The following is a 16,486-nucleotide window of genomic DNA, read 5'->3' as shown; positions in this document are numbered from 1 at the left end:
GCCTCCCCCCCACACTGGACCCCCACCAGTTTGCCTACCGGACCAACAGGTCTACAGAGGACGCCATATCGGCGGCCCTACACTCTGCCCTGACCCACCTGGACTACAACAACTCCTACATTCATTGATTTCAGCTCTGTGTCTTCAACACCGTCATCCCAGCGCTTGATAGTAGGACTGCAACTGGACATCTGGACTTCCTCACTAACAGACGACAACGGTCATAACCTCACCTCCTCCACTATAACCTAACAGGGATGAGATCCAGCACCTCTTCACCCACCCCAAAGTGGATGTGCCATTATTAAGTTTGCTGACCAGTAGGACTGATCAGCGACAATAACCTCGTCCTCAACTCCAAAAAGACGAAGGAGATTATTGTCGACTTCAGGCAGACCAGAGGAGGCAGTCATACCGCCATCCATATAAACGGGACTGAGGTGGAGCGCGTCTCCAGCTATAAATTCCTCGGAGTACATATCTCGGAGGACTTGTCCTGGTCCCTCAACACCTCCAAGCTGATCAAAAAGGCACAGCAGCGCCTTTACTTCCTGAGGAGGCTCAAGAAAGCCCACCTGTCCCCCCCCAGATCCTGACCAACTTTTATGACCGCTGTACCATAGAGAGTATCCTGACCACCTGCTTCAGTCACGGTATGGTACGGTATGGTACAGCAGCTGCACTGCTGCGGACAGGAAGGTACTACAACGGGTGGTGAAAACCGCGCAGCACATCATCGGTGCCCCGCTCCCTGCCATGGATGCCCTCCACCGAAAACGGGGGGGCAGTCTGAGACTGGGCTGGGAAGATCCATCAAAAAACGACCCTAAACGGTGGCCGATTGGGAAAGGGGGAGATCAGCACCCTGGGTGTCAACACCATGGGTACATGTTTGCCCAGTCCTCCCATCAGGGAGGCGGTACAGACAGCCTTTTGGTCAGGTCCACAGTACTAGATAGGATGTCTTAGGAAAGACAGACTTCTACAACAACACAATCACTACTGCTGAACTCGGAGGGGTCCCACCTTAAGATAGATTTCTCTGGAGTCCTGGAACTCCGCCACAGAGGGTCCCCTATATTTATTGTTAGATTAAGGGGATCATTCTGGGATATTTCCTGATCATATATTCTGTATCGAAGGGCCGAATTCCCTCTTTCTATGTTTTTTTTTATGTTTTGCGGACAGGAAGGCACTACTTTATCGTGCCAATGCTCCACTACGGAGACGGGCTGACGCAAAACTGCATTTTGCGTCCTGTACTGATACTTAGTATTTGTGCGATGACCCACCGATTTTCTCTGGTCCCTCCGTCCCCTTTTGTTTAATCATTCTGTATTTCCTGATTATTCTGTATCTTCTCTCTTTCTATTTTTTTTGTTTTTCTTTATGTACAATTACTACGGACTGACGCAAAATTGCATTTTGTTGTACTGATCCTTGTATTTGTGCGATGACATTAAAGTTGAATTGAATTGAATTGAAATGTTGGGGAAGTCTAGGACAAGGGGTCACAGTTTAAGGATAAGGGGGAAATCTTTTAGGACTGAAATGAGGAAAACATTTTTCACACAGAGAGTGGCGAATCTCTGGAATTCTCTGCCACATAAGGTAGTTGAGGCCACAGTTCATTGGCTATATTTAAGAGGGAGTTAGATGTGGCCCTTGTGGCTAAAGGGATCAGGGGGTATGGAGACAAGGCAGGTACGGGATACTGAGTTGGATGATCAGCCGTGATCATATTGAATGGCGGTGCAGGCTCGAAGGGCCGAATGGCCTACTCCTGCAGCTAATTTCTATGTTTCTATGTAACAATAAACTAAACTGAACCAAACTGAATAGCTCCTTGACCGTCCAACACCTTAAAACCTTCTTGTTTTTCACAGTTCAGGTCCAAAGAAGGAGGTTTTCACTTGAATCCGCAAATGCCAAACTTGCACTGTCTGGGGGGCATTTTGGCCCGAACAAATGTTACAAAAACAGTCAACATCTTCTAAAAACCTTCCCCCCCACACTCTTTCATTCATTTACCAGCGCTCATTTACGTCATGGTCATCTCTGCTGGGCCCTGGTCGAGATTTCCATAAATTAAAATAGTAAACGATGAAATAAAACAACAGGGCAAAATTGTTCTCAGTCTCACTCAAAGTATATCCATGTATGGGCGGAAGGGGTTGGGATGCATTGACTGGTACAATGGATAATAGACACATGGTGCCTTTGTGACTACACAGATTCCTTTATTTGGTGTAGGTGGGGTTGAAGGAGTCGCTATTGAATACTGTTTTGTTAGGACAATAAAGGGATCTGTTGTATGCTAATGGTCTTTGTGGAACGCCCAGACCATATGATCACCAATTACAAAAAGCGTTGGGTTTTGGTGCTGACACCGAAGGAATTGGCAGCTTCATTGATTGTTTTCCCTTTCCCGGACTGAGGGGAGATGAACTGGCCAGTCTTTTACACTGTCCTTGTAGGGGTGAACAAACACTCGACTGGGATCGGGCGGATCTGGCTGTCTGTCCTGTTCATTTTCAGGATCATGGTGTTGGTGGTGGCGGCCGAGAGCGTGTGGGGGGACGAGAAGACGGGCTTCACCTGCAACACCCAACAGCCCGGCTGCAACAGCGTTTGCTACGACCAGTTCTTCCCCATCTCCCACATCAGGCTGTGGGCGCTCCAGTTGATCCTGGTGTCCACCCCGGCCCTGCTGGTGGCCATGCACGTCGCCCACAAGCACCACGTGGAGAAGAAGCTCTTCCGCATCAAGCAACTGACCGGGGAGGTGAGCGAGATGGACGTGGAGAAGGTGACCAAGAGGAGGATGCACATCACCGGCTCCCTGTGGTGGACTTATGTCATCAGCATCGTCTTCAGGGTGATCTTGGAAGTCGCATTCCTGTACATCTTCTACCTGATCTACCCGGGTTTCAGGATGATCCGCCTGGTCAAGTGTGACGCCTTCCCCTGCCCCAACACGGTGGACTGCTTCGTGTCCAGACCCACCGAGAAGACCATCTTCACCGTCTTCATGCTGGCGGTGTCGGGCGTGTGCGTGCTGCTCAACATTGCCGAGGTCGGCTACTTGGTGACCAAGGCTTGTGCCAGGCAGTGTCAGGACAAGGACAGGAGATCGAGTAAGGGTGCGTTCTACGGCCGTAATTTCCCGCTGTCTAGACCGCATGAGATCCACGGGTTGTTGTCAAACCATGACGCCGGCTTCCTGAAAAACAATAGGCGCCACGCCGTGCGGAAAGTATCCAACAAGGACTCCTGTAGAACCGCGTGACCACCTTGTTGAAGGGAACATTCTTATTCCAATGTAACTCCCCCCGTCTATGGTTGCTTATTAATCCCTCTCTCTAATATGTTTGAATGCATCTGCATTGAACTCAATAGACAAAAGACAACAGGAGAAGGCCATTTGCACAGCCATTCAATGGCTGATCATCCCCAATCGGTACCCCTGCTCCTGCCTCTCCCCATATCCCCTGACTCCGCTATTTTTACTCCACTCATTCCAGCCAGAGAGCAAATTGGACCATGGGTTCCCCAAGGCTCCCTGTGTGGCTTGTACCATTGTCTACATCCACGTGAAGATACCTGGTCTTTGGTGCCCACCTTAGCTCTGTTCTTGAGTTCCATAATGTCCCTTATGTTTTGAAGCAATCTTTTAATGGCCCTTCCTGATCAAATGTTTCACTGGCTGTTTAGCTTTGAGTTCATGAGGAGATTTCTTGCCTTGAACTGTTATTCTTTATCATGTAAGAAAAAGGTGGGGGGGGAGGGGGTTGATAATGAACACAGGTGAGCATTCTGGTTTCACATGTTGGCTTGCTATCTCACCAGTTCAGCTTTGGTTTATTGTACCGAGAGGCACAGTGAAAAGCTTTTGCTGCGTGCTAACCAGTCAGCAGAAAGACAATACATGGTTACAATCGAGCCATTCGCAGTGTACAGATATGCGATAAAGGGAATAACGTTTAGTGCAAAGTAAAGTCAGTCAAGGCCGATCAGAGATTAAGATCAAGAGTGTTTTATTGTCATGAGTTCCAGATGGAACAATGACATTCTTACTTGCAGCAGCACAGCAGAATATGTAAACACATTACACTGTAAACAATATACTGAACGAGAGAGAAAAAAAGATCATAGTGAAAGTAAGTAAATGTTATTTATATAGCACGTTTAAATCAACTCGCATTGAAACCAAAGTGCTTTACATAAAATAAATAATTAACTTTCCGTACATCTATAGAATTTTTTTTTTTAAATTAAGTAAAGGGCCTGTCCCACTGTAAGAGGTAATTCAAGAGTTCTCCCGAGTACTCCCCTGATTCGAGCTTGTGTAATGTACGTGGCAGGTCTGTAGGAGCTCGTGGGTGTCTCGTAGCGGCTCGTTACGAGTAACGGTAGGCACGCGGGAAATCCGGTAAACTTGCGACGTTTTTTCAACACTGTGAAAAATGTCCACCAGGGAAAAATAAAACTTGCGACGAAAAAAATTGTTGCTTTTTACTCGTACGAGCCCCTACGTACCCGCTACGTACATTACACGAGCTCGAATCAGGGGGGAACTCGGGAGAACTCTTGAATTACCTCGTACAGTGGGACAGGCCCTTGAGAAATGTTGCTGGAGGCATAGAGATGTAAGAGTGTGGACCGATTGTAATATGTGTGGTGGATCTGCTTCTGTGGCTGGCACGCAGATAGTTGCCTGGGTTTGGGCCGTCTTGGAAGCTGCCTCCAAAATAAGGGAAGGGAATGAAATACCATTCAGTGGCGGATACTATTTGGCAGCACAGAGTGGGTGCCGTGTCTGAGTGCGTAGGGCACCCCCCTTAATGATCAACTGTTAGCGTCACTAGTTTCTTCCTTGTTCGACATGAGTTGAGAAGATGGCCATTAAACCCTGGAGCAATCGAGCAAGGAGCCACACTACCCATCCACCAGTCTTCCGTCAAAGACCACGGTTTGCCTTTAAATGAGGATAGGTCTGGGGACCAGTGTGAAACATTGTCTACCTGTGGTGGCGAGGTTGGAGATACCTGTAGAGGGAAGGATCCTGCGGTTTAACTGCAGTGAACTGTTACTTGGTTTAGGACCATGCAGTTGTCAGCTCCTGCGGCACTCACACTGGCATCTGGTCAAACCTTGGATATGGGCTTATCCTGTGAATGAGTCTTGAAATACTCGTTAGAATGACTCTAGACAGCATCACTAGACTAGGCTCCTTGTATCCCTCTTGTTATCACACCTTCCCCAGCCAACAATGGGCCCTTGTGGGCTCCACTCTTCCTGACATCATCTGTTGTTGGCCTTGATTTGTTCTTGCCTTGTCTCACCTCCAGTTTATTTCCCCCCCCTCCCCACCCTAACTCTACTTTCAGTCTGAAGAAGGGTTTCGACAGAAACGTCACCTCTTCTCTTTCTCCAGAAATGCCGCCTGACCCACTGTTACTCCAGCACTGTGCCTATCTTCAGTATTAACCAGCATCTGCAGTTCCTTCCTATGCAAGTCTTGCATCAGTTGATCTATAATGTGTTCAATGCTACTGGCTGTGACATCTCATTGCTCTGTCTGAAATAGAGTTGGTGTTGGTGCTATTTTTTTTGGTTGTGGCTTTATTTTGGTTGGTCCACCACCGATTGACGGCAATATTTAAAGCTCCTCCATCATCTCTGCTTTGGCGACACTGACAGCAAAGTGGTGCAGCGGTAGAGTTGCTGCCTCACCGCGCCACAGACCCGGGTTCCATCCTGACAATGGGTGCTGTCTGGATGGAGTTTGAACGTTACCCCTGTGACCTGCGTGTGTTTTCTCCGGGTGCTCTGGTTTCCTCTCGCACTGCAAAGACACTACAGGTTTGTAGGTTAATTGGCTTCTGTAAAATTGTCTTCTAATGTGTCGGATAGTGTTAGCGAACCGCAGGATCGCTGGGCGGTGCGGACTCGATGGGCCAAAGGGCCTGTTTCCACGCTGTATCTCCAAAAGTTAAGCTGAAATGGGTATATACATCATCTCGTTTCCTGAAGCCAATAACTAGCATACCTGAAATGAGTTAGTGTCCAGCAGATCAGACAGCATCTGTGGAGAGACACACCAAGTTAACATGATTATTTTCAGTGTGTTATGGAATGTCCCTAAACGAGGTGAGATAAGCAGAGAGGTAGGCAGCTTAGAGAGGCCATTCTGGTGCTTCAAGTCTCATCAGCAAAATGTGCAGGGTCCAACATCGAGGATGCAGCATAGGTGAGAATTAGAGGAGCATAGATATGTTGGGAGGCCTGGAGTGCTGGTCGTGTCATGACAGGGCTTTCGCCACTGAGGGGTTTATAAAGAAGGATAAAGAATATTGAGGCATCGTTGAACAAAAGAATATTAATACGAACAGAAGGTGCACAAAATTGCTGGAGAAACTCAGCGGGTGCAGCAGCATCTATGGAGCGAAGGAGATAGGCAACGTTTCTTCAGAAATAAAGAGTTTGGATAGGGTTTAGAGAAACAAGGAACTGCAGATGCTAGTTTACAAAAAACCTCCACAAAATACCGGAGTAACTCAGCAGGTCAGGTAGCATCCCCAGAGGACATGGATAGGTGATATTTTGGGTGTGAAATATTGCCTCTCCATGTCCTCCAGAGATGCTGCCTGGCCCCGTTGAGTTACTCCGTTACGTTGTGGGTGTGTTTTCCTTGGATACGTTTTTGGTGAGTTTGGGATTATGGAGAATGGCGAGTCCAAGACGGCAGAAATAAAATGCCGAAACCAGGGATTATAAAAATGAGAATCAGAGTTAACCAGCGTTCAAACTGAGACAGCGGCAGGGTTGGAGATTGCCGTGGCAATGGAAGTTGGTCGTAGGCTCACCTCAAGGTCAAATTGGACACCATTGTTGCTCATTTGATGGTTGGCACAGTGGAGCAGCGGTAGAGTTGCTGCCATACAGCACCAGAGACCCCGGTTCGATCCAGACTACGGGTGCTGTCTGTACGGAGTTTGCACGATCTCCCTGTGATTGCGTGAGATTTCTCCAAGTTTCCTCCCACATCCCAAAGACATAAAGGTTTCTGGGTCAACTGACTTCTGTAGATTGTCCCTAGTGTGTAGTAGAGAATGTGTGTACAGGTGATGTTTGGTTGGCGTGGGCTCGGTGAGCTTAAGCCTGTTTCCACACTGTATCTCTAAACTAGACTAAACTAAACCTAAGATATTGACCATTGGAGAGGGTGAGGTCTTAAATGCCGTCAATAAATTCCTGTCCACGGACTTTGCAATTTGATTAAGAAAGAATTGGAGATGCTGGAAAAATCGAAGTTAGACAAAAATGCTGGAGAAACTCAGCGGGTGAGGCGGGAAGAACAGTCTCGACTTGAAACGTCGCCTATTCCTTCTCTCCGTAGATGCTGCCTCACCCGCTGAGTTTCTCCAGCATTGTTGTCTGCCTTGCAATTTGATTAAGTTGCCAGAATCATTGCAGGGATCAAATGTCACATCTAATGCCCCCGCTAGTTCCTACTGTCCTATGGTGAGAGGGAATTAATTGTTGGAGGCATCTTAATTATTCCTTTAATGTCATAAGAGGTAAGAAATCAAAGAATAGACCTTCTGGCCTGCTCATGCCTACGCCACCATTCAGTAAGTCCATGGCTCATTTTTCTCAGAGCCACTTTCTTGCGCTGTTCCCGAATCCCTTGATTCCCTCTCTCCTGGCATATGGTTGGAAAAATTATCTCGACTATCTCAGTAGAAGCCTGGATCTTTCTTTCTCACTTGTAATTCGGTTCAATTGTCAATTTGGTTTTTGGGGAACTAAGAACCAGAGGACATTTGGGTGGCACAGCGGTAGAGTTGCTGTCTTACAGCGCCAGACTACGGGTGGTGTCTGTACAGAATTTGCACCTTCTCCCCATGACAGCGTTGGTTTGAGATCTTCAATTTCCTCCCACACTCCAAAGACGTGCAGGTTTGTAGGTTAATTGGCTTGGCATAAATGTAAATTGTCCCTAGAGTGTGTAGGATAGTGTTAATGTGCGGGGATCGCTTGTCTGTGTGGACTGTTTCCATCCTGTATCTCTTAACTACAATAAACTAAAGTAAAGGTGAAGGGGGAAAGATTTAATAGGAACCTGAGGGGTAACATTTTTTCACTCAGGGTGGTGGGTGTATGGAACGAGCTGCCGGAGGGGCTAGTTGATGCAGGTATTATTGCAATGTTTGAGAAACATTAAGACTGGTACATGGATATGACAGGTTTAGAGGGATATGGGCCAAAAGCAGGCAGGTGGGCCTAGTTTAGATGGGGCATGTTGGTCAGTTTCAGCAAGTTGGGTTGAGGGGCCTGTTTCACAGCTGAACTGTGAGCGCTAGAAAAGAGGAGAAATCATAAACAGATCAAATTCACTGAAATCTTCACCTGTGCAATTAAAGATTAAATAACTCATAATTTATAAACATGATTTTATTTGTCCCCTGTCCATTATCTAATTGGAATATTTATTCTCAGTGGAAGGGAAATGGAATCAAGGAAACATAGAAATTAAGTGCAGGAGTAGGCCATTCGGCCCTTCGAGCCTGCACCGCCATTCAATATGATCATGGCTGATCATCCAACTCCGTATGCTGTACCTGCCTTCCCTCCATACACCCTGATCCCTTTAGCCACAAGGGCCACATCTAACTCCCTCTTAAATATAGCCAATGAACTGGCCTCAACTACCTTCTGTGGCAGAGAATTCCAGAGATTCACCACTCTCTGTGTGAAAAATGTTTTTCTCATCTCGGTCCTAAAACATTTCCCCCTTATCCTTAATCTGTGACCCCTTGTTCTGGACTTCCCCAACATCGGGAACAATCTTCCTGCATCTAGCCTGTCCAACCCCTTAAGAATTTTGTAAGTTTCTATAAGATCCCCCCTCAATCTTCTAAATTCTAGCGAGTATAAACCAAGTCTATCCAGTCTTTCTTCATGTTGTAAATTAATGGCAATTTTTTTTTATTTGATTGGCCCAATGAATAATGCAATGGATGTTTAATCTTGTGTCGGTGTTTGGATTTCTCCATTAGCTCAGAAACAGTTGTTTTTTTTGAAGAATCCTATGTTCAAATTAATTTTACTGAACGTATCGACCTGAATTTCTTGCCTGCACATACAGCCGCTCTTTTTGTACATCCTGCTGGAAATGTTTTCCAACAAGTATTCTGGTTATTAAGAGGTCACCATGCCACCTGTGTTCAGTAAAGATGAGGAGAATCCCAGGTTTGATGGTGCATTTTGTGCTGAGCCAACTGATGTCAGATGTTATCGATGTTGCTAATGTTTGCTGCTACTGGTTTGCAGAAGGAATAGTCACTTTTCAGCTACACCGAGGATAAGCGCAGATTATTTGTGATATCCCAAAGTCACACAGTTCAAGTTATACCAGCAGATTTCGGCCATTTGACCCATCAAGTCTACTCTGTCATTCAATCATGGCTGATCTATATTTCCCGCTCAACCCCATTCTCCTGCCTTCTTCCCATAACCCCTGACACCCGTACTAATCAAGACTCAGTCAATCTCCGCTTTAAAAATACTGAATGACTTGGCCTCCGCAGCCGTCTGTGGCAATGAATTCCACAGATTCACCCCCCTCTGAATAGAAAAATTGCTCCTCGTCTCCTTTCTAAAGGAACGTCCTTTTATTCTGAGGCTGTGCCCTCCGATCCTAGGCTCTCCCACTAGTGGAAACATCCTCTCCACATCCACTCCATCCAGGCCATTCACTAATCGGTCGGTTTCAATCAGGTCCCCCACTGCAATGAGGTTCCATCACTTATCAAGTATTAAATAGAAACATAGAAACATAGAAAATATGTGCAGCAGTAGGCCATTCGGCCCTTCGAGCCAGCACCTCCATTCAATATGTCATGGCTGATCATCCAACTCAGTATCCTGTACCTGCCTTCTCTCCATACCCCCTGATCCTCTTAGCCACAAGGGCCACATCTAACTCCCTCTTAAATATAGCAGAGGCCTCAATTCCAGAGATTCACCACTCTCTGTGTGAAAAATGTTTTCCTCATCTCGGTCCTAAAAGATTTCCCCCTTATCCTTAAGCTGTGTGACCCCTTGTTCTGGACTTCCCCAACATCGGGAACAATCTTCCTGCACCTAGCCTGTCCAACCCCTTAAGAATTTTGTAAGTTTCTATAAGACCCCCCCCCCCTCAATCTTCTAAATTCTAACGATTACTAATTGTAATGGCAAATTTTGAGCTTTTCCAGTGCCCTCTTTTCCAGTTGCCATTAATACACAGTTACAGTAGGAGTGATCTTATACAGACCCAATACAACATATCTTCCAGTTGTTATCTCCAGTTTAGTCTGTTGTTTATTGAAGTAGTTGTACAAACAAAGAGATGAACGTATCAAGTTTTCCTAATTCTGCATGCAAGTTGTAACTGGTTGCTCTGGCCCAGGTGGGAACTGTATGCACTCCCTACCCATGTCTGCCCCTTCCTGTCCCCCATGCCATTATATATACCCCCACCCCTGTGCATCTACTGACCGCCCCCTAGTGTCCAAAATATTACTGCAAGATTAATCTAAGCAAAATGATATGATATGCCAACGATAAACATAAATGGCTCATACTCGAGTACCACCGCTCCCCCTCTGTGATTGCACGCCAGGCTTTGGCCTCCCTCTCCTCTTATCCCCCCCCCCCTACAATCAGTCTGAAGAAGGGTCCCGACTGAAAACGTCACCTGTCCATGCCCTCCAGAGACGCTGCCTGACCCGTCGAGTTCCTCCAGCACTTTGGTGACAAACAGAAAGTACCAGTTAGTTTTGTACATCCAGTAATATATTTCACAAGAACTTATAAACACGTGTTTATAGCAGGAGTTGGTCACAAAGCCCCTCGTGTTTGCTCCCCTCATTCAGTTAAATCAATGTATCTTCAGTTCTGCACAGTGGCGCAGCGGTAGAGTTGCTGCCTCACTTTGCCAGAGATCCGGCTTCAATCCTGAACTCGGGCGCTGTCTGGATGGAGTTTGCTCCTTCTCCTTGTGACCACGTGGGTTTTCTCCGGGTGCTCCGGTTTCCTTCCACATTCCAGAGACGTGCAGGCTTGTAGGTTAATTGGCTTCTGTAAAGTTTGTCCCTGGTGGGTAGGATAGTGTTAGGGTGAATTGTTGGTCGACATGGACTTGGTGGGCTGAAGGGCCTGCTTCCACGTTATATCTCCAAACTAAACCTGCATCCCCTCAAACCTCCAATAACATTTCATTCACTTGCTGATTACACATCTACCTGTCTCTGCTAAACAACAAATCCCAGCTGCTGCTTCCACTACCCTTTGAGAAACACAGTTCCATGCACTTTTACACACTTTTTGCCGATTTTTTAAAATATTAAATGGGCAATTCTGTACTTTTAAACCATGGCCACTGAATTGACCACCAAGACTGACCCAAGATGTTGTATGCCCACTTCATCCAGAGATACTGCCTGACCTGCTGAGTTACTCCGGCACTTGGTTCCTTTATTTCTTTTAAGGTATTTGTTTGGCTTTAAAGCAATTTAGTTCATCTAAGGGTTGTAACATTATGAGGTTTATGCTTTAGTATTTTGGGAATTAATGGGATCATATCTGGAGTACAGTGTACAGCATTGCTCTGTGCAGGAATGAACTGCAAGTGCTGGTTTACACCAGAGACAGACACAAAATGCTGGAGTAACTCAGCGGGACAGGCAGCATCAGGGGAATTAACAACCGGGCGACATGGGTATCAGGTCAGAGGGGAAAGATTTAATTGGAACCTGAGGGGCAACGTTTTCACACTGAGGGTGGTGGGCATAAGGGACAAGCTGCTGGAGGAGGTCGTTGAGGCAGGAACTATAACAGCATTTAAAAGACATATGGGCAGAGACCTGGATAGGAAAGGTTTAGAGAGATACGGGAAAGGTGGGCCATTGAGGTTGGCATGGACAAACATCGAAACACAGAAACATAGGAAATAGGTGCAGGAGTGGGCCATTCGGCCCTTCGAGCCAGCACCTCCATTCCATATGATCATGGCTGATCATCCAAAATCAGTACCCCGTTCCTGCTTTCTCCCCATATCCCTTGATTCCGTTAGCCCCAAGAGCCGTATCTAACTCTCTCTTGAAAACATCCAGTGAATTGGCCTCCACTGCCTTCTGTGGCAGAGAATTCCACAGATTCACCACTCTCTGTGAGAAAAAGTGTTTCCTCATCTCTGTTCTAATTGGCTTACTCCTTATTCCTACACTGTGGCCCCTGGTTCTGGACCCCCCCAACATCGGGAACATTTTTCCTGCATCTAGCCTGGCCAATCCTTTAAGGGTTTTATATGTTTCTATAAGATTCCGTCTCATCCTTCTAAATTCCAGTGAATACAAGCCCAGTCGACCCATTATTTCATTCTTCCATTATTCCTTCATTATTTTTATTCACTGTATGGATAGATACAAATATAGAGCAAAAACACAATGGGGGCAGATAGAGCTGTGGGTGGGGGGGGGGGATATTGGGTATATTGGAAGCGGTTCAGAGAAGTTCAATAGACATTTGGCTCTTTGAGCCAGCACTGCCATTCAATGTGATCATGGCTGATCATCCCCAATCAGTACCCCGTTCCTGCCTTCTCCCCATATCCCATGACTCCGCTAACTTTAAGAGCCCTATCTAGCTCTCCCTTGAAAGTATCCAGAGAACCGGCCTCAACCGCCCTCTGAGGCAGAGAATTCCACAGACTCACACTCTCTGTGAGAAAAAGCGTTTCCTCATCTCTGTTCTAAATGGCTTACTCCTTATTCTTAAACTGTGGCGTGTTCAAGAAGGAACTGCAGATGCTGGAAGATCGAAGGTACACAAAATTGCTGGAGAAACTCAGCGGGTGCAGCAGCATCTAGCAGAGTCTGAAGAAGGGTTTCGGCCCGAAACGTCGCCTATTTCCTTCGCTCCATAGATGCTGCTGCACCCGCTGAGTTTCTCCAGCAATTTTGTGTACCTTCTTAAACTGTGGCCCCTGGTTCTGGAATCCCCCAACATCGGGAACATGTTTCCTGCACTAATTCCTGTGTTCACTTCACTAATGCCTGGAGTGGGAGATGGTCTAATGAGGATGGTGTAGTTTTGTATCCTCTGAAGTTTGTAAAAGTGTAAGGGACCTTGATTGAAACATATACGATCCCGTGGCAACTTGACATCGGTGGATGTTGAGAGAACATTCTCCCTTGTACACGGACAGAGGTGGTCATCTTTTCCTTTTCTCCAGGGATGATGTCTGACCCGCTGAGATACTCCAGCTTTTTTGTGTCTCTCTTCCATATCCAAATATCGATGGACGAGAGTCTTTAAAGATAGACATGCAATCCGGGAGAGGGAGAGAGGAGCATTAAGATTCTAGATGGAGGGAGATAGGGTGGGCAGTCTCAACAAGGGTAAGGTTCCCGGGGAGATGAGAGGTTGATAAGACGAGGCAATGTTACAGTATCCATCAGAAGACCTTAGACACAAATTATGTTTGCATCCAGTGTGTCCCCCCTCCCTGTCTATCAGTCTGAAGAAGGGTCTCGACCCAAAACGTCACCTATTCCTTTTCACCAGAGATGAAGCCTGACCCGCTGAGTTACTCCAACATTTTGTGCCTGCCTTCGGTGTAAACCAGCATCCACAGTTCCTTCTTACACAGATTGTTTTAACACTGATGATCCCTGAAATCTAAGAAACTGCCTTGCCTTATAAGATATTAAAGGAAGAAGGAAGTGAAAGAGAAGGAAATATTGGTTGTGATTGGTAAACGTACATTGTCAGTTGAGTTTGGCAGAATTACTCATGAATATCTTCCCCAGTGTGGAACTAGTTCAACATTAACGAAGCCCTAATTGATATCAATCTCTACATTTACTTCATGATTAGAAACATAAAAACATAGAAAATAGGTGCAGGAGTAGGCCATTTGGCCCTTCGAGCCAGTACCGCCACTCAATATGATCATGGCTGATCATCCTAAATCAGTACTCCTTTCCTGCCTTTTCCCCACATCCCTTGATTCTGGTCGCCCTGAGAGCTATATCATATACCCCTGTCCCACTTAGGAAACCTGAACGGAAACCTCTGGAGACTTTGCGCCCCACCCAAGGTTTCCGTGCGGTTCCCGGAGGTTGCAGGTGGTTGCCGGAGGTTGCAGGCAGTGGAAGCTGGTAGGGAGACTGACAAAAACCACTGGGAACCACACGGAAACCTTGGGTGGGGCGCAAAGTCTCCAGAGGTTTCCGTTCAGGTTTCCTAAGTGGGACAGGGGCATAACTCTCTCTTGAAAACATCCAATGAATTGGCCTCCACTGCCTTCTGTGGCAGAGAATTCCACAGATTCACACCTCTCTGGGTGAAAAAGCTTTTCCTCAACTCAATCCTAAACGGCCTACAGTTTATTCTTAAACTGTGACTCCTGGTTCTGGACTCCCCCAACATCGGGAACATTTTCTTGCATCTAGCCTTTCCAATCCCTTAAGAATTTTATATGTTTCTATAAGATCTCCTCTCATCCTTCTAAATTCCAGTGAATACAAGCCCAGTCGATCCATTCTTTCATCATTTGTCAGTCTTATGTCATATGCTTGGGGTAGTTTGGGTTGAACGACAAACCTCACTGCCCGCAATCAGTCAAACCGATAAATATATTCGAAATAAAAAACTTTGCACCAAAATTTCTATTCGCATGCCGCCAATGCTTTCCCCCAAAGTACAGCATGCCGGTATCGTTAGGTAGAATTATTGAATAGTTATGCTTCAGGAGGTCCTGTAAAGGGCTGGTCCCATTTTTACGGCCTAATTCACGACCTCTGCCGAGTTTGCCCTTGACTCATACTCGCAGCATGGTCGTCACAAGGTCGTAGGTAGGTCGTAGGTAGGTCGTGATGCTAGTCGTAGGTACTCGTGACATCAAGTAGGTCGGGGTGTTTTTTTCAACATGATGAAAAATGTCCACGAGTAAAAAAAGTCGTGAATTAGGCCGTGAAAGCGGGACAGGCCCTTAACCCATCATATCTTCAGCTCCTTGATGCAACTTAGTGGAGACACGTCTGAATGTTAAATCCTATAATTATATGGAGATGCACGGTAGAGTTGCTGCCTCACAGCGCCAGAGACTCGGGTTCGATCCTGACGACGGGTGCTGTCGCCACGGAGTTTGTACGTTCTCCCTGTGACCACGTGGGTTTCCTCCGGGTGCTCCGGTTTCCTCCCACATTGTAAAGACGTACAGGTTTGTAGGTTAAGAGTCTTGGGTAAAATTGTAACTTAACCCTGCTGTGTGTAGGATAGTGTTAATTGTCGGGGTAATCACTGGTCGGTGTGGACACGGTGGGCTGAAGGGCCTCTTTCCGTGCTGTAATTGATATATGGTTATATGTTATATGGGTGAAGGGCCTGTTGCCACGGTGTATCTCTAAACTAAACTAAGATAGTCACTTTTGTACTGTAGGAAGTGCAGAAACCAATTTTGCCTACAATGTGTATTATAAATAGCAATTAGATCATTGGATTATGGCTTGTATTTAATGGCAAAAAACTTCATAAAATATCTGCTTAACATTGCCACATTATAATATTGGATAGGCTGGGTTCATTTTTCTTATGCCAGGGAGGCTGAGGGGTGACCTGAACAAGGTTTATACATTCCCGAGACACAAGGAGAGGGTTGACAGTCAGAATCTATCAACTTTGTGTCATCTTCTTAACCAATGCAATCTTTTAGACAATAGACAATAGGTGCAGGAGTAGGCCATTCGGCCCTTCGTGCCAGCACTGCCATTCATTGTGATCATGGCTGATCATCCACATTCAGTACCCCGTTCCTGCCTTCTCCCCATATTCCCTGACTGCTATCTTTAAGAGCCCTATCTAACTCTCTCTTGAAAGCATCCAGAGAATTGGCCTCCACTTGAGGCAGAGAATTCCACAGATTCGCAAAACTCTCTGGGTGAAAAGGTCTTTCCTAATCCCCGTTCTAAATGGCCTACCCCTTTATTCTTAAACTGTGGCCCTCGGTTCTGGACTCCCCCAACATCGGGAACATGTTTCCAGCCTCTAGCGTGTGCAGTTCCATAATAATCTTATATGTTTCAATATGCTACCCGCTCATCCTTCTAAATTCCAGACTATACAAGCCCAGCCACTCCATTCTATCAGCATATGACACATCCTGGTGAACATACTCCCCTGGTGCTGTCTTGGAAGAAATGGCTGGATATGGAAGTAGCAACAATGACAAAATAGCTAGTTATTTCTGACTTAGGAAGGTCTCATTAAGGAATCTGCAAAATAGTACAACCCAGCAGTATGAATATTGATTTCTCTAACTTGAAGTAACCCTTGCATCCCCCTCTCTCCGTCCCTCCTCCACCCTAGTCGTCGTACTAGTTTCACTGTCATCCTGTCGAGTTTCATTGTCTGTATTATTCATTATCTCCTA

At 46.2% G+C, this 16,486-nt stretch overlaps 1 protein-coding gene across 1 annotated transcript in view; it reads left to right on the top strand.

Annotated features, from left to right (window-relative positions):
- Window positions 1-3,773, top strand: part of LOC129702410 (uncharacterized) — a 44,292-nt gene extending 40,519 nt beyond the window's left edge. Inside the window, exon 10 of the mRNA XM_055644188.1 lies at window positions 2,439-3,773. Within this exon, the coding sequence (XP_055500163.1) occupies window positions 2,439-3,289 (851 nt within the window). The 3' untranslated portion in view covers window positions 3,290-3,773. The remainder of the gene's footprint in view (window positions 1-2,438) is intronic.
- The last annotated feature ends 12,713 nt before the right edge of the window (window positions 3,774-16,486 follow it).

This window comes from Leucoraja erinacea, chromosome 12, assembly GCF_028641065.1.
Source record: "Leucoraja erinacea ecotype New England chromosome 12, Leri_hhj_1, whole genome shotgun sequence".
Classification (NCBI taxonomy): Eukaryota; Metazoa; Chordata; class Chondrichthyes; order Rajiformes; family Rajidae; genus Leucoraja; species Leucoraja erinaceus.
The sequence above is the reverse complement of the archived record's forward strand: the minus strand, read 5'-3'. Positions and strand labels throughout refer to the sequence as shown.